Source organism: Pleuronectes platessa, chromosome 9 (genome assembly GCF_947347685.1).
Source record: "Pleuronectes platessa chromosome 9, fPlePla1.1, whole genome shotgun sequence".
NCBI classification, from domain to species: Eukaryota; Metazoa; Chordata; class Actinopteri; order Pleuronectiformes; family Pleuronectidae; genus Pleuronectes; species Pleuronectes platessa.
In genome coordinates this window covers 16,986,745-17,009,712 of record NC_070634.1, presented here as the reverse complement: position 1 = coordinate 17,009,712, position 22,968 = coordinate 16,986,745, and the positions used below count along the sequence as shown (strand labels likewise).

Genomic DNA, 22,968 nt, shown 5'->3' with positions numbered 1-22,968 from the left:
TCTCAGGAGATGCCCGAGGTTTCACAGATGAGACGGAATAAGACTCATGCAATCCCATAGATCATGGCGCCCCTGCTCCACAGCTCTAAAATTAGGGCAATATATCAGCAAGAGCTATCAACACTTATGTCAACATTGTTTCAAAAGAAATATGAGTTTTTTTTCCCCTCTCAGTGCTCAGGTCCTGTTGTTTAATAGATTTGACTGAGAAACGATGGCAGGTCTATGTCTCATTAGTGCCATGAATTTTATTTTTGATATCATTCTGTTTCATATGCCGAATATAAACCAGGCATTCATTTCCTGCTCCCATTGGAATCTGTTAGATAAAGCACTGTAATTTATAATACTCCTGCGTTATATGCTTATGCATGAGGAAACGGGATGGAATCATCAAAGTGACCATATAATATATGGAAAGTACTGCAGAGTCATGAAATATTACCCACAAAAAAACAAGCAGCGCATTACGGGCTCAGCGTGAGGTGCATGTTTTAATTCTAAAACCGCCATTAATTTCCATAAAAACAAATACAATATGCTGATATTCTCATCTGTTATCACGTGTGAAGGTCATTAATAAAGCGAAATGCCCCTTTGAGACCTTTTGCTAAACACAGATGCACACACACACAGATAATTGTGTTATTATGGCTGTGTGCTACAATACAGCATTTTAACATGAAGAAAAAAGAAATCCCTTTCCTTTCTTAGTATAACTGTTCCTTGTCAAATGCATTTGAGGTAAAAATGTAGCAACTTTCTTTAAAAGTACACGTGCTGATTGGAAGAAATAGAACAGGAGGACGAGAGAGATGAATTTCTTAGTAGCAGTTATTGAAATAATGATGGATAAATCCATTTCCTGTCGTTGTTGTGATTTAGTTCTGTTTTTTTACTTGAATTAAGGTTCAGTTTGTTAAACTAAATAAATGTTTGTGCTGTAAACTGTAATATACAGCATTCCTTCATGGTACGCAGCTAAATGGTGGTTGTGTTCAGGTTGTTTGTGTCTGATCAATGCCACGCACCTCACGAGAAACCAAGTCCTCAGTGTTCCACTGTGCAACCTATAATATTATATTAATAACGTTTGGACACAGAGCAGTGATTAACTCAGCAGCCAAAAGCAAAAACAAAACCCAAAGCACAATACAGTGCAGCCAGTAATGCGTTTTCCAATGATCTGCTGTAAATGGGTGCACTGGCCTGTGATAAGAAGAAACAAATATCATCTCTGCTCCCTGCTAAATCAGCAGAACACAGTTATTGATCTGGCTCCTCGCATTGCCAATAGAATTGTAAGTCCCCTCGGTAGCAAATAGGGCTTTCTCGCAGTATTGATGTCATTATCATGATTTCAGTACAGCAAAAGGGTGGTCACCTGCAATTCCCGAGCCTTGGAGCACCCCACTGGCTCAATTAGAATGTCTGCTCTCCAGATGTTAGAGGCAGGACCTGAATTAACTTTTGACACAGCTGTAAGGGGCTGCTAAAAAGATAAACAAGCACAAATTTGTACGTAATAGCAAACATAGGATTCTCATTTTCATAAAAAACATACCAGAATGGCTTTAAGTAGAGGGCATACCTCTGTGAAGCCCCAGCAGTCGCCTTATGAAATCACATTATAATTCACTAGATCCAGATTTTTATTTGGATCTGCACCAAGTTCACCAAACTCATACATATCAGTCTGCTAAACATGACAGACTTTTCCCCCCAGCAAGATCTTTAAATTATTCTTTGAGGAATCAAATGTTAAAAAAGATCCCTGTCTCATAATGTTAAGGAAAGTGAAAAATTATTCTAGGATCTATCTCTGTTTCGGGTTCTTCCCTGACCCATACCGCACCCTTCCACCAAGGTGGACGTAACAATTCTCTGCCTATTTTTACAATGGAGTAGAACGTGCATATTGTTTCTTATAAAAGTGTAAAGTCTTCTCTCTTCTTAATCCCACCTGACTCTGAAAACTGTTCCATGGACTCAACATATTTTGCTCCACACAGCTCATTCAGAAAATTTCAAACTGTGAACGTGCTTTGAAGAGTGATATGGTATTTCTTGTCTTTCTGGGTAAAAATATTATAGAAGCTGGTTTGGCCTTTGATGGGTCCAAATTCAAGTGGCACATTCAGATACTCAGCATGTGGAGCCCCTCAGAGAAAAAAGCTCAAATCAATAAGTTGGGACATTTTAGTGAAACATGCCAACGTTTATGTGGGGGGGTCGGGTCACATGAGGTCGCTGTGCAGTTGTCATCCAACATAAAAAACGCTTTATTTTCCATTGTTTGATTTTGTTGCCTTGGTTTGTATGGTTTATGCAGATCTAATCATTCACACACATTCTTGTACTCCATACTTAGTGAGGCCCTACTAAAATGTCCTCACTCCACAAGGTCGGTCCTCAAAATGGTTCTCACAAAGATAAAGTAAAAGTAAACACACATGCGTGAGCTTGGCTGGTTCGGATTTAATTTGATCAAAACTAGCGTGAACAAGGTTGAAGAACAGAATATCTGAAAGATTTATTCAGAAACCAAATGAATGTCGGCAAGTTAGTTACAGTGCCTTTTTGTATTCTTACATTCAAACAGATTATCTTAGCCCTTGCAAAATGATAAACAGAATAGAGGGTTAGTACAGGGCGCAAAGGACTTATTTTACTCCTTACCCATAGCTGAGAAGATCCAATAGGCAGAGAGCTGAGTCAAAAGCGATTGAGTTGTCCCTGACAGGATTGGCAGTCGACTCAACAGCTCTGCTAAATGGTGACAGCACTTCACCTTTCTTTTCGCTTTTTACTTCTTTGTTGGTGAATATGAATATTTCACAGTCTAAACATGAGTTAGGAACATTTGTTTTTTGCATTATTGAGGAGTCTTTACTCCACGAGAACACAGTGTTTTGACATTTCTGCATTTTTACGATTTATTCGAAAAGTGTCTTCTGGTTAAATGTGTTCATGTTTCCCTGTTTTGTTTTTGACAGATGCAACAATCGGACCCAGTGCATCGTGATCACTGGCTCAGATGTCTTCCCTGACCCCTGCCCAGGGACCTACAAATACCTGGAGGTCCAGTATGAGTGTGTGCCCTACAGTAAGTACAGCCCCTCTGCCATGAGTTGAAAACTTTCCCTCCCCACCCCCCCTCCACCCTCACATCCCCAGTTCCTCTCCTCCAACCCCCCCATCTCTCGTGTCATATCATATCCTGTCCGACAGTCTCCTCCCTCCGTCTGCAACACCTTCCAGCACCATTTTCCACCGTCTCTTTTTCCATCTGTGTCACCCCATGAACTTTTCATGAAATATGACCTGTAAAACCCTGTGGTCCTTTTTTCTACACCGGCTTTTATTATTGATGTGCTCACCCGTGTTTCCAGCGGATCAACGAGGCTGGTTATGAGGCAGCAGAACATAGGGAGGGAAGAGGAAGTCATGCTGACTCCTCACGATGGCAAGCGAGTGGTTCATTAGTCTTAAGTCTTGCATGGAGACGTCTATCAGGCGAAGAAAAAACAACATCACCTTGATGGCTCAATATACAGTACATCCAATACAACAGGTGTTGAAATGTGTTAACAGATGTTTCATTATGTAACCGAACAGAATGGCTCCGCTCGTAAGTCAACACGGTAATATTTCATTGAAAGAGATAGTGTTAACATTTTGTCTCCCGCGTGGATGCTAAAATATTCATTGCCATTCAGCTTCCAAACAATCTTTAGGTTTGCCCTTTGTATTAGAATTCCCCTTTGTCCTTTAAGCTGCCATGTTCATTTGCAATTTGTGGAGGAAATTCCCCCGTGTAACCTTTACAGACTGATTAATGGAGAGGATCAGATGATTTGCGAGAATCACTAATCAGGTGGAACTGAAATAATTAGAGTAGGAATGACGGGAAGGATTTTAAGTATTTGGCAGCTCATGTGTGTCGATTCAGAAGGGTTATTTTGCACATTGATATCATGATAACATCATATTTTAGTTCTGAATCTTCTGAAGAAAATATATGCCCAAATATAAATAGTGCACCTTTATTCCACAGCACTTTAACACATCACTTATACATAGCTCATTACTGGTATGTCTGTCCACACTGCTACCCCCAGTGTTGAATCAGAGCATCATTAGCTGTTGAGGCCCATTTCAACTTAAAGGTTAACCTCTCCAAGGCTTTGAGGACCAGTAATTATGAGCCTCCACACTGAGCAAAGCCAAATCCTGTTGCTTCCACCTGAAACACCCAACTACTTGTTTTTTTTTAAACTCTTCTTGTTTTTTCTTTTCGTGGACACTTGCGTCATAGTTAAGTGAAGTATCGATTCTGTGTCTTGCTGTGTTACCTCAAACTGTAATAGTGGGATTAGCCTCAAGGTGCACTCATGTCCATCCACTGCTATGATTATCTTTTGCCTCCGTCTTGCATCAAGGAGACAGTCAAGCCTGCCATACTGTGGTGGACAAAACAATACATAATCAGCCCAAGGACTTCCAGTTCTGGCAAAGTCTGTCTAACAAAAAAAAAAAAAATTCCAAACAGGTCCTCACTTCACTCTGAGCAGTTTCAAACATGCATGTCTGTAGCCCCATCTTTTTGCTTCTCAAGGTCCATGCCCCACCAGAATAGGACCAAGAACACAGAATGTATCCTATCACAACTGCCCCGGTAAGTGCTTGGTGTTCTCCCAGTCTGACCCAGTCCACCACAAGCCCAGTCTAGCCTTTCCCACTCAAGCCCTTTTGTAAAGTGTGATAGACTCATAGGCCAGTTCCATGTTTTGTTGTTTTCCTCCCAACGATCCTCTGTCTCCTCGTACCCCCAAAATAAAACCCATACAACCCGGATCATTTTGTAAAGTCAGATAAACACAGAAAAAGGCCATCACAGGGGAATATTTACTGTTTCCACACCAGAGTGAACCCTCCCTGCAGTTTTTTGTCAGGATTGCAAAGATCTTAGCGTAATTTCCTAGTTTTCACATGAAATAGATCATATGCCAAAGAGTTGTGATTAAAAACAAGCAGCGGATCAGGGGCTTAGGATCCCCAGGATTTGCCCGGATACAAGACTTGAGAATTTGTTTTGCAAGAAAACGCATTAAATCCCCATTAAGCTGATCAACGTCGGGGCCGCAGACAGTGTCCTCATTTTGACTTGAAACCGCTGCCCCTCAAAGTCTGTCTGTCCCATGAAATACAGAAAGCACTTTAATAATATAATGTGAAAAACTGTTGCGTTTTATGCCACCGACTCAATGCAGTGGGGTATTTTATTAATGCATTCCATTGTCCAAGCATTTGCATAATCACACAAGGAATTTGAGTTTTTTTTCCCACTTCTGTCCAAGTGGCCTTTGCAACAAGTTGAATACATTTGCACCATTTTCATCCTTTTGGCTTTGTAATTTGGTTCTTGTCATGAGCTGCCCTCATTAGCAGCATTATCTTCACTTTCCAGCCAAGGATGTAAATTTTGCCTTGGCACCAAGTCACCTCTGAATTGGCTCTAGCATTTATTTATTTTTTGGAATGAGGCAACATAAAATCCATTGTGTCTTTTTATAGCCTTCTCTGTGAAAGCTATTTTTGATGGGGAAAATTATAAAAGTAACCATCTCTATTCCACCATTGTAAATCTGTAGAATAGTGCCAGTGAGTCCGTCAATGATAACATTTCATTTTTTATCACATGCTAGCTCCAGTAAAACCTCAGCTCCTTGTCATAGCGATGGCCAGATTATAACAATTTAAGCTAAACTGGAACCGCATGAGTCTTGGGTCCCCTGTGGTGTTTTTGTTTTCACTTTCATCCCCTCTTTGTACTCAGTGTAGTTTACATGATGCATAACTTTAACTGAGGAGTCACAAACTAAGTCTCTAGTTGACAGTTCACATTCAACCATATTGCAATTCAACATCTAATTACTAGTCTGGATAATTAGATTAGAAATACTTTGTAGGAAGCAGTGACTTCCTAGAGCAGTGGTTCTCATCCTTTTCCAGTCACAACCCAGTTTAACACATTTACTGCTCATAAACGGTCTGCATCTCTTTAGCCACATGTCTCAGTGGATGCTGGAGAGTGGTTTCGTGCTTTTTTCGATCTAAATATTTGGGCTGAGCATGTGGGTGTTTGTGTTGTGAAATGAGTATTAGCCAAATTAGGGGGGTGCAGGTGTGGCACTGTACATATTACTGAAACAGAGCTGAGAGATGGACAGACAGACAGACGAAAAGAGAGACAGTCAGAAAGAAAGGGAGAGAGAGAGACAAACACACAGAAAGAAAGAGAAAGTACGGACAGAAAGACAGACAGACTGAACACATCACTTAGTTTGGTTTTCAGTGTTCTTGTCCTTCATGGTTTTAAATAGAACTTTTGGCCCTAATTCCATTTCCCCCCCCCCATTGTAACCAAACCACAGACAGAGAGGAGACATCAGTTCATTGGAGAGAGAGAGAGAGAGATATTCTGTGATCATTTGTGATGATAATGATGCAGAGAGTCTGCTGTTGAACTTATACATGACCCACCTGGAGACGTAACCTCTTGCCCCAAGTATAGAGCTGGAATTCATATATCGAGAGACCATTGCTCCATTTGATTGCTCGTAAAACTGGTCATGACTCGTAAAAAGTTTTTTTTGTGTCCATGTAGAAACTCACACGCACTTGCACTTTGTCTTCTTAAATAATAAAATCTATTATAAGGCTAATTATATCCCCAGTAGGATTTGATTTAGAAGTATTCTAACAAAGCATCTGACAGCCCTCAGTAATTATCCTGTGACCACCTGTGGGACCCCAGGTTGAGAACCACTGCTCTAGAAAGTCAGTTTGGTGGGAAAAGTGGATGGTGTCGGCGGTTAGTCTGTGTTGGGTTGTGTCGTATCTGTTTGTTTATATGTTGCTTACATTGAAAGTGTCTGACTCTCTTCCCTTCCCCCTGTGCAATCTGCAGGAAACCTCCTCGGCTTTCTGACTCTCTCTTTCCTCACCCATTTCTGATCACACTGATTGCTATTTCAATTCTTATATTTCCACTAACGTCATCAGGTCTTCTGTCATGTGTTCTCCTTTTCTTTCCAGATTTGCCTCACACCATCTTCCCTCTGACCTCTCCTCGGCTCCTCTGCCGAGGGAGCCTCTGACTCAACCGTTGTTAATTTGTTTGCTTCCTATCCTCGTTTGATCTCTTAGTTCACTGCAAGACAGAATGGCGAAATGTTTTTTTCATGTATCCCATTTAAACTCTTTTTTTTCCACTGAAGCCTACGTCAGATTCATCAGTTACCGCAGATCCAAAGAATCATATGAACCCACACTAATTTGAACTTGAGGGTTGCAGGATTCAAGAGGAACCTAATTTAAGATTGCTCCAATTATATCAGGCTGCAAAATGGCCCAAAATGTGTAGGCTACAATTTGTATTTTACGAATGAGGGAGGACTTCTGTATATTGTCTCTACTCATGAGATTAATTTGTTCACTGCTACTAAAATATTACCTTGTTGAGAATATAGGTCTCAAATATAGTGATGTCCGACAGCAAAGTCTCCAAAAGAGTCCACATTTGTAGATTTTTAAGGAAAACATTTTTCATAACTGTCTAAAAAAGCAGTTGACAATGTTTTGCAATAATATATTTCCCAAGCTTTTCTCTGCAAGGGGTGAAAAGAAGAACAGTTGAATCACTGCAGTTATTTTTTTATGTAATACTCTTCTTCTTTCACACTCAGTCGATAACTTGCTGAGTGAACATCAAGCAGTAGAGTTGAATTGTTTTGTACAGTCGGTTTTCTGACCTGGGCTTCAGACCTTCCCCGAGAAACACGTCTGTTCTGAATAATGTTTATTTCATCTGTGTAGACTTGTCTTAAATAATTTTCTTAAGAAATGTTGCAGTCTTATTGTTGCATATTTTATTTTAGTCTTAAGATTTGATTCATACAGTAGCCAGTGACTAATTGTGAAATTGTTGGGTAATGATTCTTGAGTGTAGCTTCTTCAGAGAGACTTGTTTCATGTGCACCTGTTGGCTAAATCGTAGTGGATTTGCATTACAAAGCACAAAATTGCTGAACAAATTAAACACAGTGTTGTGGAATATGGAATTAAATACATGTTTCAACAGTGAATACACATAGTTTATATTCATGTTTTTTTACCCTAGTGATTTACATTGATTACTTGCTAAAGGCCAGCATTGGTTTGTAAATAAGGTTAAGAAAGATCGGTATTTTGCAGCATCTTGTCATTAGTCAGTTGTCATATGGGTGCATAATTTTAAATGGAATGTTTATCGTAGAAGAATATATTTTCAATTGATTTTATTATTTAAATTTTAATAGATATTAATCTACACTGAAAAATTAACCAACTACTTTCATTTAATTTTACTTTTCAAAAAGAAAGAAAATACAACTGTCTTTATTTTATTGTTCTTTTACAGCTTTTACCTGGTTTATAGTGGTGGGTAGATTTATAGCGATCACAGATTAGATGCTACCTGGTTTGACTTTTTAACCAAACCAGGGTGATGCAAAATTAAATATTATATGAAATATATTCAACATACATCTTTGACAATAAAAATGCTATTAATAATTATAACAATATAATTTGCATCAATAGAAATATAACTTAATTCCATTATATATGAATATATTGCTTGTGCATTTTGCACATTATTGATTCACCTCAGATCTTTCTGTCAGTATCAGCTCATTAAGAAAGTAAAAAAACACAACCTTCACTCAGGATCAAAAATCTGTCTTTAAACTTAAAAGAAGAAGAAATAATAATGTCACATTTATCGTCATAATTACAGTCTTAATTTTTGATATCGCGCGATTTTAAATTTGTATCTTGATATAATAATAATTTGGCCATATCACCCAGCTCATGTTGAAATTGTGAAGTTAATCAAACTGTTCACGTGTAATATTCCCATGATGAGCCTTGATTCTCTTAATGTTTATATACTCGTGATTTTTAACACATTTATTTAATAAATGGAGATAATTTCCTACATGAATCCACAGAATGGATATCCTGTGTATTAAATATAATCCTTTACCTGTGAAAGTCCGATGTTGAACCTGACTGAAGTTATGTATTACTAATAGAACATAGTTAATTAGTTAAAATAAAAAATAAATCCACCCACCACTTGGCTATAAACCAACTGTCACCATTCTCAATCTACTGATCAAACCGTTTCTCTTAAACAGGACCCTGGAGGCCGTGTGTCAACTTTCTCTGTTTTCCTCCCTTTCTCTGAATAGGTGTACCTGTCTTTGTCACTGTCTCATAACATGTTTCTGCATGTGTAAGCATAGCAATGACAGTTAATTCATATTAACCTCTTTTTTTCCTCCTTGCACCCCTTTCATTCTCTCTTCCAACGCTTAAAATAGAAGTGGAGCAAAAAGGTAAATAACAGACACGATCCAAACCCTAGCTCCTTGTTTTGTGGCATCTGGTTGTAAACTACCTATTTTTCCCATGGTGGCCCCTACGATCCCATCGCAGACGTTACCTGTAGAATCCCCCCCCCTTACTGTAATATTGATGGTTAGTGTTGTACGACAAGCGAAGTAAGGCTGGCCATAAAAAAAAGACAGTCAAAAAGGCAGCCAAAATATGTAAATGGCGGTATATTGGCTGCAGTCCATAGGGGCTTCCTCTCCTCATTCTCCCTGGGTGCTTTCTCTACTCAGCAGAATCTCCTCTTGCCTGGCTTCCCAACCCTTTTCCATAGCATGCCATGGTAATAGTGTTTCTCGTCCCCTTTTTCCCAAGCTATTGCTTTTTCTACTATCCCTTTCGCTGTCCGAGCCCCTCCCCCTCTCTCACTCTTCTCCCCATTATTCTCACCTGACCACTTGCTGCTTTCCTCTGTTGATTCTTATGCCTCCAATGCCTCTAAGCCCAAACACCAAGAGACCCCCCCCCTAATGAAAGTTTTTTTTCTTTTACTCTTTAATTTGAATGGTTGTGACATCTGCACCACTTTGTAATGACAACCCTCTCAGGTATATATCCCGTAGCAAAGGTGGCGCGACCGAGACACAAACATTTTTCCGACTGCTGCTCTCTCATAACCTCTCCCGTCTGTTGCCGTGTGACTTTAGCTGTGGTTTACCGGACCAATTGTTTGGTTAAGTTTTGTTTCTGTTCTATTTCCCCTCATTTGTGTTCTATTCCCAACAGTAAATGCAAATGAGGCCAAGCTTCATTTTTTTTCAGACTACTTCTTATATTTAAACATTATGCTTAATCAACTCTCCTGTTTCTTTTTTTCTTTCTATGCACAAAACCAAAATCCGTGCACTGCTTGTGAATATTGGCTGTAGCTGTTAGTCCTTTTGGCCACTCTTCAATGTGTGTTCGTCCCCACTCCTCTTGGACAACCTGTAAAAATAAAATGAAGACATTAGGCATTTTATTGATATCATATATAGTTTTATATAGTGTTATATTTCACCTGTTAACCTGTGCCTGTCTTTTTTTTATTTTATTCTACTCTTCTCCCATCACCAGTTTTTATTTGTCCTGGGACTCTGAAAGCTGTCGGCGAGCCTTCCTTTCTATTTGAAGCGGAGCAACAAGCCGGCGCCTGGTGCAAAGACCCGCTGCAAGCCGGCGACAAAATCTACTTTATGCCTTGGACTCCCTATAGGACAGACACTCTCATTGAGTATTCCTCCCTGGATGACTTCAAAAACGCCCGGCAAACCATCACCTACAAGCTGCCCCACCGGGTGGATGGCACCGGATTTGTGGTCTACGACGGCGCCGTGTTTTTTAACAAGGAGCGAACGCGCAACATCGTGAAGTTTGACCTGCGAACTCGTATCAAAAGCGGCGAGGCCATCATCAACAACGCAAACTACCACGACACGTCGCCTTACAAGTGGGGCGGCAAAACAGACATTGATCTGGCGGTCGACGAGAACGGGCTGTGGGTGATCTACGCCACGGAGCAGAACAACGGCATGATGGTGATCAGCCAGCTGAACCCTTACACGTTACGGTTCGAGGCAACCTGGGACACGACCTATGATAAACGCTCTGCCTCCAATGCCTTCATGGTTTGTGGAGTACTGTACGTGGTCCGCTCAACCTATGAAGACAATGAGAGCGAGGTCAGCAAGAGCCTGATCGATTACGTTTACAACACCAAACAGAACCGTGGGGAATACGTTGATATCCACTTTCCCAACCAGTACCAGTACATTGCAGCGGTGGATTATAATCCGCGAGATAACCAGCTCTATGTGTGGAATAATTTTTACATCCTGAGGTACAACCTGGAGTTCGGCTCACCTGATCCAGCACATGGTAAGTACCCAGCCCCCAGTCGTTTCTCCTTCACATAATAATGGTTAGATTGCATTGCTGAAATCGTGATTTTAGTCACTGTCAAGTGCACTTCGATATTCCTTTGGTACTCCCCATCTATGTATCAAGTGTCACAGCTGACTGGTTTTTAATTTAGAATCTAATATGTGCTAGATATGTTACGAAAGCTTTGGAGTAGAGGAAATCATCTCAGGGGGGAACTGTGTGGTAAACAACACCTCAAAGCCAGTTTCCATATCATAAGGGATCAGTATCACAGGGATTTGGTGAGGTTTGCCTACTGGGTGATCCCTGAGTCCCTGGTGCTAAGGCTTGAGGGACCCCTGCTAGCATATCGCCTTTTTTTAGAGTGTAAGACCGGGAGAGAGAGGTGTACTCTCACCCCGGGAAACGTACATGCCTGGACAGGTGCAAAGTCTCGCCTGGGGCAAGGTTAGATCATTCTCCCTGTGACGCTGAAGCTCCAAATCTCCATCGGCCATTAAAATAAAATATTTCACACCCGATGGGAGGATTCACAGGATTTAAAGTTATGTCTGAGAGAAAAAGAGATGGGAGACACAAGGGAGACGAATCAATCACCCGGGGTCATATCATTAAAAACATACACTATGTTTTTAATTTAGCTGTCAAGAGCTGAGGGGAGGCTAGCCTAGGCTTGTTATAGTCCTTACGCTGAGACTATAATAACAGTAATTACACTAATCCCCTCCACACCCAGACTTTAAGTCCAAGTAATGTCCAACGCAGTTAGTAATGAGCCACTGAGGTCAAGCAACTTTTCACAGATTATCCAAGAGCTCAATATTTGTTCATGTGTTTGCAAGTCCAATCTCTTATTGATGAGGCACGTATGGGTGATGGTGGCTAAATCCAGTTCAGCCAGTGGAGCCCCATCAATCTAGCCCGACCGCGGCGAGCTCGACATTAACAATAACCTAGTCCAGATCTGAAACCAGCATTAAGATGCAAAGGGGGGGGGGGGGGGGTTGCACTGAGTAAAATACTGTAACAACCATGAGTAAGAAGATTAAAAAACGTTTTATTTATAAATTTTCCAACATCTTTGAAGTTCTGCCATTTTTCAAAATTAAACATTTGCATTTAACAAGTTAATTTAGAACGGCTCAGGAATATGCCACTGTCTCATAACGTCCTTATTTTAGTCATGTTCAAAAAGTTATTTCATTCACTTGTGCCGAGAATTTCAAATGAGCTGATTTGTAACCAGCACTTTGAATTCGCAGACAGCTGCTGTAAAATGGTCATAATATTACCCATTTCTACTCTCCAATAAAAATATATCTGAGCATGTCTTTGCATGCCATTATATTTTTCTATACAGTAAACTGATTATCCAGCAGTCAAGCAGCAGCCTCCACAACACCTTTTATTTTTTCAGCTTGGCTGTTATGGATTCTTGGAATAAGCCTCGCATAGATTGGCTGCACGCTCAATTGATTTATTCAGGTGTTGAATGGACACTGATTACCGATACGAAATCAGAGGCTTTACCCTGAAACGAGACGTATTCATGTTACTGTTGTGTGTTGTGCCTGTGTGCATGTGTGCAGGAGAAACATGCTTTACGTTGTTGATCCTCACAATCAGAACCCACAGGAACCCACTTCACTTCCTGTAGAGAATCCTGTTAATGAATCCAGAGTGAATATCAAAAACTACCCATCGGATCAACTTCAGACTTGGCGGGTGGGTTTCAGAGAACCTAACGCTAACTTTACACTCGTTTTCCGCTGGTAAAAAAACCCACTAGCTCCCACTAACATCTGTCTTTTGTCGGCAATGGGAATGGATACAATCAGCATTTACTCCCGGGTCAAACGACTCTGCAGTAGACACAGGTTTTTATCACCTCCAATCAGCAGTGAGGGAAGCACGACACCCGGGTGAACGTGGCAATTTGTCAGGACGGCGAGGTGGGAGAGCTTCTGTTTTGCAACGGGGGGGGGGACGACAGTGAAGCAAACTCCTCTACCAGCTAGTGTTGGTGTAGAAGCGGTAGTGTATTTGATGATGTGGTGCAATAACATGAACATCACAGAATGATGCTTTTGGAAATTATAATACCTTTTAATCATTTTGAACAGAGCAAAAACATAGTTACTAGTATCTAGTCCCAGCACCAAACTGTGATCTATTTGCTGCCGTATTCACACATCTGTATTTGATGGTCAATAAGGAATCAGTTTTTCTTTTCGTGTCAAAGGAGACATGAGCCTGGCCCCCGCCACCGACTAATGTATGTTGAGATGCAGTCGATGTGTCGAAGGGAGAATGGTCCAAGACGATCATCAAGACGTCAATAAACTTGTCCTCCCACACGGCTGATGTTGGCACATAAATGACGGCACTTTTTTCTGGCTGTCACTGGACGCCCTCTCTGCGATATCTCCACGTCTGCTTCACTGAGCACTAAACCGAGCCGCCACAATGCCTCTGTGGAGGTAACAATCGAAGGTACGTGTTTTTTAAACGGCGCTCTGACAGAAAGAAAACCTGCAATGAAAAAAAAAAACAATTCAGCTCTGTTCGAATCAATGCAAGCAGATCACGAGACAGCCCAGCACATTAGCTAGCAGGAGGCATTGTTAATACGACACAACAGGGGGGATTATTAATGTAGATGCTCGTGCTGTGCTAATTGTTTGGCTTTTTCCTTCAAAAGAAAAGACAGACGATCCTCAGGTTTTGCATTTGAACGCAGAATTTTCCTCTTCAAGAGAATTTCAGAGCACGTACAGAGGATTTGTCAACGTCTTCGCGGGGAGCAGGGTTGACACTGTGTGTATTTGCTATCGTGCACTGCACTTCCTACTTCCTCCTTTTTCCAGATTTTGCAAATGCACAAAGACGCCTGTCACATGATTCGCTCCGTCATGAAATTCAATCACATCAAAGTGATGTTGAGACCCTGTGTGGCAGACAGTTGGGTACTTGTCAAGTCCAATAACGTCGCTCATGTCGAGGCAAGATCATCTCTTGTAGGATTATGGGGGAGTAGATGGGGTCACATCCAGCAAGCGGCTTCACTGGAAGTGGACATTAAATGGGTCAGTAAGTCCCTCGCTTGGCTTTGACCAACAGCGCAATAATCCACTCGTTTAACCATGGCTTCAAGCCTGCTTTCCCTTTTTGCATTTAGGATCTAATAGAAGGACGTATTCCTTTGTCGCATATTGTAAATGAGATGATTAAATTGATTTAAATGAGGTATTCCCAGACAAAACCCATTATGCACACATTTCTATGGGTCAATTTATTCACGCCAGGCTCTGAAATGTGGTCTCAAACCACTCGAGTAAGCATATCCAGAGCTATTTTTTACCAGAAGTGTGCACAAACAGGACGATGGGACACAGGTGAGCCCTGGAAACCTTTTATTCATCCCTTGTTGCAAAATTAGAGTCGGAATCACTTCCGTATAAAAGCCCCCAGTGCTGCAGTTAACGCCCACACAAATCAAGACTTCCTCCTTAATTGTTCAAATGTCAATACATTTGCATACAGCCTCAATCTTTGCTGCAGCCTCAAATTATACATTTGCATGTGGGGATCGTAAGGGAGCGAACAACCCAATTTGTTTGAAATTATAAGTTGCGGCCCGGTGACGCCGCGTGCCAATTAGCTTACAAAACTCTGCATGTGGTCAAAACAATGCCCGGTAGCTGCGTGTTGGGAAAGTGCTTTACAATGCAAAAATGCTCAGCTGTTACCGTCGCCTGTGAGTCACATGCATTAGCAGCCACCCCGGAGAGGCGCCCTCTTATAGGCTGATGAATACAGAACTCTTGAACAAGCGCCACCATGATTCATTCCCCGTCTTCTGCAGTGCCTATATAGAGGTCAACTTGTGCACGGCAACATTTAGAGTGAAAAGGGACACACACACACACACACACACACACACACACACACACAGATATAGATACTTTTAACGACAACAGCTTTCACAGCCATCTCAGGTGGTGAAATAGCTCAGACTTCTGGCTGCTACATGTGTGACAGTGGCACAGGAGAACGGATCGGGATCCGCTCAAAACGGCCAATTTGTTTGTTTGCCTTGGCAGAACCCCCGCCCCCCCCTCCCTTTTCTTTCTCTCTCTTTCCCTCTCTCCGTTCCTCTCCCCAAGTGGACAACGGTGTGAAAGCAGAGTGTATTGATGTGGAAAATCACCTTCTTTGTTTTTGTTTTTCTGTCCCCCTGTCATATTCTTGTTCTTGCTGTTTCCTTCCCTGTCTGCCTCCATCTCTCTCTTTCATTATCTCTCCATTGCAGCCTTTTCTCTCTTCGGTCACTCTCTCTTTCTTCCTATCTTCCCTCCTTTTGCCTGTAGACGCTCATTGTTCTCCTCAGATCACCTCCTCCTCCTCCTCCTGCGCGATCAGCCGTGAGCTGGGTCTTACATCTGGATACGGGCGCACATAGTCGAATATGCGTCTGTTTGGCTTCTTTCCGGCTTAAGTCCTGGTCAGACTGTTCAAATCATGCCCGATGAGAGCGGCCTGCACTAAATGACAGGATTTAAGTAAATCCTTCGCTGTGCCTTTGGGAAACTGTAAACACACACACACACACACACACACACACACACACACACACACAAACACACACCGACCGTGACAGGACAAAGATGACCATCACCCACATGACATCCAGGGGATCACACACAACAGACAAACATTATTTCCGTGCTGGAGCAGATTGGTAAATAACAATGTTTATATTTACATGATATCATTACACTGCAAATCCTGATAAAAAAACAATTGGGGTTAGTCTTAAATATAATTTTGTCCTACATTGCCCTGGATTGAGCCAGGCTTCTTGAAAGGTGGCGTTTCTTGCAGAAGCAGCAGAACTAATGGAATTTCTTCTCATTTAAAAATACATCCATTAAAGTTGTGAACTTTGTTCTGGTTCTTTCTCTTTACCCGATCGAAGCTGTCGTCAACCAACAATCTGCAGCCAACAGCTGAGACTTGATGTAAACATCCTCTAAAATGAGCTTAACTTGTGGCAGACCTGTGTGGTGCTGGTAGCAGGAGCAGGCTAATTCAACAAGTACCTTATGTTTTTATGGCACTTACATTTGTCCTTAAATCTTTGTTTTTGAGTCGTTAGGACACTATTGGCGAGCGTATGTTCAGCAAACGGCCTCGGCCTTTACTGCTGGACTCGTATCTCCCTATATGCCAGCTTCTGTTCTTTATTCCTCCCCTGTAGCTTTCTTAACCACCATTTTATGACACAGTGTGACGTTATGCCGTCTACACCGTGACCCACTGGTATCGTTCTCGGTTAGGATATCGGGGCTGAATTTAACTGGGGTGATAAAAGGAGGGGGGGGGGAATCCCACTACGGGGATTTACAGTCTTGTTCACAGTGTCTGTGATATTACATCGTGGGATAATACCAAACCAACCTCGGTGTCTGGTGGCAAAACAGGCCACTCAGCACATGGGGTGGGGGGGCACCTGTTTCCTCTGAAATCCGATCGTGATCTCTGCCGCTCCTCCAGCGCCGAACATCGTGGAGACACGACAACCAGTTGTTGCCAGCCAGGTCGGGGGGGGGGCGTGGTCATCCCTTATCCAAAAACACACCTCAGGATAATGATTTCTCACAGTCCTGAGCTGCCAATCACCACTTCTCCCGGAACGTCTTCCCCTCTGATGTCAAACGAGTGTGCGCGGCGTGTCCCTATGATCCGCTGACAGAGTTTGTGGGCAACAGCAAAACTCCCGGGGTTGTGATTTCGGATGTCACAAAGAGATGTTTGACATGAAAGCGAGAGGATGGGGGGGTGCGATTAGGGTTACGCTGAGCCCCACAGCCAAAGGGATCCACAGCCTCTTGTTTGATTACAGTCCGTCTGTGAAACAAGGCACATTTAGAAGAATTATTACTCATCCCCCCCCACATCACTCCCTGACACACTTCTTTGAGGAGATTTCTTTTATCAAGGGCTGATTTCTGTCTGTGTTCCCCCTAATCTGCATACGTGCAGGTTTGGGGGGACTTTTTGGTCCCGCGCTGCCGTGTTGACGTATGCAGTCTCAGCCCAGCAGATGTAAATCTGTGTGCAAGTGTGTATGAACAGCCCCGGAAATAGACACCCTCCTGTGTGCGCGGCATTAAATATCAGTCCGCTTGGCACACTTTAGAGTTAATGCTTGAAATTTGAAGCACGTACTGTACCGAGAGAGAAGAAGAAGAGGGGGGAAAGAACGCAAGGCTGGTGTCTGGCAGCTGCTGTGTCTGTTCTCTATACTTTGGTGTCATTTTGTGTGTGAGGGTGTATATGAATGTGTACATGTGTTTATAAGAATGTGTGCGCTCGCATGCGTATGTGTTGGAGACTGACTGACTGCCTGCCTGCCTGCCTGTCCGCGCCCATGTGAATCAATGTGTTTGCGCTGAGGGAAAGAGAAATATTGGACAGAGCAGTAAATAACATAATCCAGCTATTAGGTTCTGTTCCCCACGACATGGACACGCACTGCACACCCCCTCGCAAGGACATGACTCGTGGGAAATTATACGAATTTTCTCTCAGCTTTCTTCATATTTACTGCTGATGCACAAGCAATCAAACGCCATGCTCTCCCCCCTTCACGGCAACCAATGCAGCACGGAGCGAAAGACGTGTAATCCAATTTCCTTTGTGTATTATTGTTATTATTGGTAGATATCGAAATGCATCACAAATGTATTATAAATCATCACACTATTTCATACCCGAGAACAGCTCCACTTCCATCAGCGCGGCTGCACCGGGGGAGGACTGAGCGAGTGCACGTTTGAAACGCCGATATTTCAGTGGCAGCATTAGCACGGGGAATAATTTACTCTTTGTGTTTTTTTTCACAGTTCCAACACCTTATTTCAATTAATCTACACTCAGCTGAACGACTCGAAAACCAGTGGGACATTCATTTGCCGTCCACCCACTATGTTCTCAAAGTCCCCAGACAAACACGGCTCCTAATGGCAGAAGCAGACTTTTGAGCTGCTCAGACTTCCATCGACTTTTTAACGTTGGCTGTTGCTTCTCAATGAGGAGGAGAAAACCACCCAGTGAAGACAATTTTTCAACACTTTGTAACATCTGGTTTCTTCTGCAATGGGAATGGGTTTAACCGCCATTTACTCCCGGGTCAAATGACTCTGCAGTAGACAGAGGTTTTTGGTGGTGATGGTAACAAGACACCAGGGTGAACTCGCTATTGTGGCAAGACAGCGCCTCATTTTGCGTTTATGACGTTGAAACATTATGTCCCTGCAAATTTTGTTGTAAAAGCGATAAAAGTGTACAAAAAGATTACTTTCTTTAATCTTATCACAAAATAAGTTTCAACCCAAAAAAGGGATGGCCTTGTTTCACATCGCCATGACATCATTAAATGACAGAGGAAGGGATGAGGGAGATCTCATGATCATTTTAACTTTGCATGTGGCAAATTAGCTGAAATAAATGCTAAATGCATGTTCCCTTCCCAGTTCTCCTCCTTCACTCAACAGCACCTGATAATGTGTTTGAAACATTACCCTGATGAACAGCCATGCGGCGCCGACTAAAAGTGAACCTATTAACCATAATATGAAAGACCCACACGCTGTCAGTGTTCATTTGTCACCGTGGCATGACTGTAGAGTCCTGGTAAGGGCTCATCTGGGCTTCACCTGAGAGCACCGATGTGGTGTGTGTGTTTGTGTGTGTGTTTGTGTGCGAATGAGTACATGTATGCATATGCTCTGACAACACTCGAAAAGGCTCGCTCCTTCCCTGGATCCCTTTCTCATTGTCTGTCATCAATCCCACACCCCCTAACCCCCAGTGGTAATAACAGCCGACTCCAACAACGTGTGGGCGTCCAATCACACAAACGGGTTATGAATAAGTCTGTCCTGACTATTTGGAAGGGGGGGGGGGTACTTCGGAGAGTAGCACCGCATGCGCTCACACTCTGTGACAGCTAATTGAAGGTTCCCCTTGGGCTGAGTGCAGCGGAGACGTAATAATCAAGGCGCCTGTCCTATATAGCCCGAACTTGGGATTTGCTCCTTTTGTCATAATCAAAGGAATATTGAGCACAGACGTGTGTTTCCACAGCGGAGGGAACAGACAGATCTGTGTCCGTGTTGTGCATCACAAAAGGTTCGGAAAACACTGCAGCAGCGGATCAGTGGCAACACGTCATGTCTCAGAATGTAAACGTATCCATTCAGACATCGATGTGAGGAAGTGACCAGTCGAGAGGAGTGTCCCGTTTAATACCTGCAGGGTTAATTCCTCGCCGGCTTTCATTGGATTAAATTAAACCAAGCTATGCCATAAAGGTAATAAGATTACTGAGTCGCTGGCAGGATTACGGTCGGACACGGGGAACAGTAGTGGTCAGAGAGACGCCGCATTGTTTATTATGCGGATCTCTTTCGGGAAGTGTAGCCTACGTTGACATTAGCCTCTTCCTCACACAGAAACGAAATGAAGGATTAATCTAGCCCTTCTACCTATGTCATTCATAATGTTCCCTGTTAATGAAGCTGTTTAATGTACAGCTGTATCTCTGTGATGGTGCAAACGACTTTAAGCTACGCCAGCACCATACTCGCCCCCCCCCCCCCCCCCCCGTCTCACAGACATTGGATCAGCAGATCCGCCCTACGCCCCTTTTCCCAAAGCCAAACCCATCCATTGCGCTGTGGGGCAATCCCCCTCCAAAGCTTCAGGAAAGCCAAAACCCATTAGTTCCTGCCATGTATTAACCGAGTCAAACATTAATTACCGCCACAGTTTTTCGCTGATGGCAGGTAACAAGAAAGGAGAAAAAAAAAAACACTTCAAAGAAATTTCATCGTACATGTTGTAACCGGAGCTCGGCGTCCCCGGCAAGCCGCGACAAGCAGCCGCTCCTGACGGAGGAGTGTAGACAAGATACAGTTGTTAGTTGACATGCCGAAGGAATGTGCTGGGATCACAGCAGATGCCTTTTTGATTTATTGGCTGCAGTCGCGAGCCCTTCATCTCGCATCACGCTGCCGAACGCTGATTGATTTCCATTTTTATTTCCGTCTGGATCCTAAACTAGCCACCCATCGAGGGCTGCCGTCTCATCCTCTATCATCTTTCAGACTCATGGAAACAGGAAACCTGCAAAGGGCCTCGCGGTTTCTTGGGAATCTTCTGGAAGTTTGCCAAGCAACCCTGACCCAGATGTTTAAAAAAAGCAACAATGATAATAATTTACTCACTCTGTCGACACACACTCTCCTGTCAGACGGCAGCGCGAGAGGGAAACATTTGCATGTTTTTTTTGTTTTTTTCTCTCTGACGATTACTTTCACCTCTGTGAGTCCTCTCAGTGAGCCGTGACAAGAAAACAAGGGTTATCGCAATAAAAGGGTATTGGTGCAGAATAGAGACGGGCATTTCTCCCAGCCTGCTAAATGCCGGTGCAGGAAGGACGCTAAGCACAGGTCTTCTCTGAACCGCTGTGACAGCACGAGCAGCCGAGGATTTCACCGTTGAGTGAGAGAATGCATGTAGGGGAGGAGAGGCGAGAGGAAGCCGAGGTGAAGGCAGCCGGCCAAATCTGCCTTCGGCTCTGTGTCAAAACAGCCAGTCAGCTGTGTACACCTTCATGTCACCTCCCCTGCTTGTGTGTGTGAGTGTGTTTGTGTGTGTGTTTGTGTGTAGCTCCATAGCCCCCACCAGGAGGGAGAACACAAGAGTCATCTTCTCTGGTCAATAGAGCCTAATTCACCACAGGTAGCAGGCAGCCTCAAAGACGATTTCCCTTCAGCTCAACTGTGCTGAAGCCTTTCATCCACACCTTGGGGCCTACGGTGATAGTAGCCTGTGTGTGCGTGTGTGTGTGTGTTTTGGGAAGGGGGGGGGGGTGCTATCTGCCTGACCCATTATCCAGTTGAAGCCTCTCCCCTCACAATCCGCTGGACGACAGGAGCTGTCTTCTCCTCCTGCAGCTTGGCCGCGTTTGTTCCTGAATTTTTCCGTCGTCGTTTCCTTTGTGTGCATCTAATTTCTCTCTCCCTCCCTCCCCCCTTCCCTCTCTCTCTTTCTCTACATCTATATATATATTTCCCCTCGTCCTGCCTCTGACTCGCTCGCCCTCTTTATCGCGGCGTCTCTTCGATGTTTTTTCGCTCGCCGTTGTGCCACAGAGAGCGGCAGCGCTCCGCTCGAGCGGCGCAGCAGCACCTCTTCACATTCTCTGCATGCTCTACAGGCAGCCTAATGGAGGAAATCAAAGTACTCAAATGTGATTACGTTCAGTATGTGCATTGCATTCCAATCAGAGCCCCTTTGACTGATAGAGCTCTTCTTTTTTTTGTGGGGGGATGCTTTTCTTTTTGTACTTGGAGGTTTGCAGCAGATTGATATAAAACAACTTCTGTTTATCCACATTTCATCAATGGGAACTCCCTTATGGTGGACTTTTATGATATGTAATTACAGTGGCTCGATCACATGAGAAATGTCTTCATGGTTCTTTTCCTTAGTGGTTCATGTTAAATGTAAGGAGCGCCCTATTTCCTCCTTTCTCAGGACTGAAACATATTGTTTTTTGCCCGGGGCGCTGCATGAGTTACTGCGCACCTGTTTCCTCAGAGTCAGAGAAACAACTGTAAACTGAAGGTTCGGGCTCCGGCGCCGCTGAGCATCCAGGTTCTCTGGTGCAATTTAATCAGCCGTGCCACAAAATCTCCCAGGCAAGACCGATTTGCCAGGCCGGAGGATGTTTCTGTAATTGTTGTCTTGTTGGCTGCAGACTGAGTGCCTTGGCTGAGCCATAGTCAACGGGAAGGCAAATACGCTTGTTGCACAAAGCACTTAGCAGCAATTTACACAACAGGATACTTGGTTGTATGAGCATTACACTGCGGCACATTTTGAGGGAAAAATTTAGGAATGGCACTCGCCGGGCGAACCATTAAAGTTTTGTGGGGCACGAGGGCACCAGAAGGTCAAGGTCTGAACGCCTGCCACCGTATTCTCTGCCCTCGGTATAAACCATATGATGTGTCCCAGGGGTCCCACAATAATGCACTGACTCCGCAGGTCATACGACTATTTCCTTTTCACTTTAGTTCCCTTTACTACATTGTGTTTTCATAAAGACTGATACATACGTGTCCCTCTGAGAATCAAACTTCAATAATGAAATAGTTTTATAACACTGCTCCACCCTCTTTTTTTTATCTTTTTAGATTCACCACAGTCAGAAGCCACCGCGGCCCCGCAGCCTCAGAGAACCACCACCACCACCACCACGACCATGGCGCACCGGGGCGTGGCCAACACCACCTCCACAACAGGGCTGAAGGAGGGCAGCAGGGGAGCGCCCAAGCCCCCTCCCGTGATCCCGCAGACGACTGCCCCTCCGCCTCTTGAGTCCTACCCTCTACCCGAGCGCTTCTGCGAAGCCGCCGAGAAGAGAGACATAATGTGGCCTCAGACCCAGAGGGGCATGCTGGTGGAGCGACCTTGCCCCAAGGGAACAAGAGGTAAACAGGCAACCGCCCCCGCCCTGCCGCCTCAACC

At 43.5% G+C, this 22,968-nt stretch overlaps 1 protein-coding gene across 1 annotated transcript in view; it reads left to right on the top strand.

The window, feature by feature from the left end:
* Positions 1 to 22,968, top strand: part of adgrl2a (adhesion G protein-coupled receptor L2a) — a 97,657-nt gene that overhangs the window by 49,016 nt on the left and 25,673 nt on the right. Inside the window, exons 4-6 of the mRNA XM_053430822.1 lie at positions 2,997 to 3,106; positions 10,558 to 11,358; positions 22,635 to 22,931. Of these exons, the coding sequence (XP_053286797.1) occupies positions 2,997 to 3,106; positions 10,558 to 11,358; positions 22,635 to 22,931 (1,208 nt within the window). The remainder of the gene's footprint in view (positions 1 to 2,996; positions 3,107 to 10,557; positions 11,359 to 22,634; positions 22,932 to 22,968) is intronic.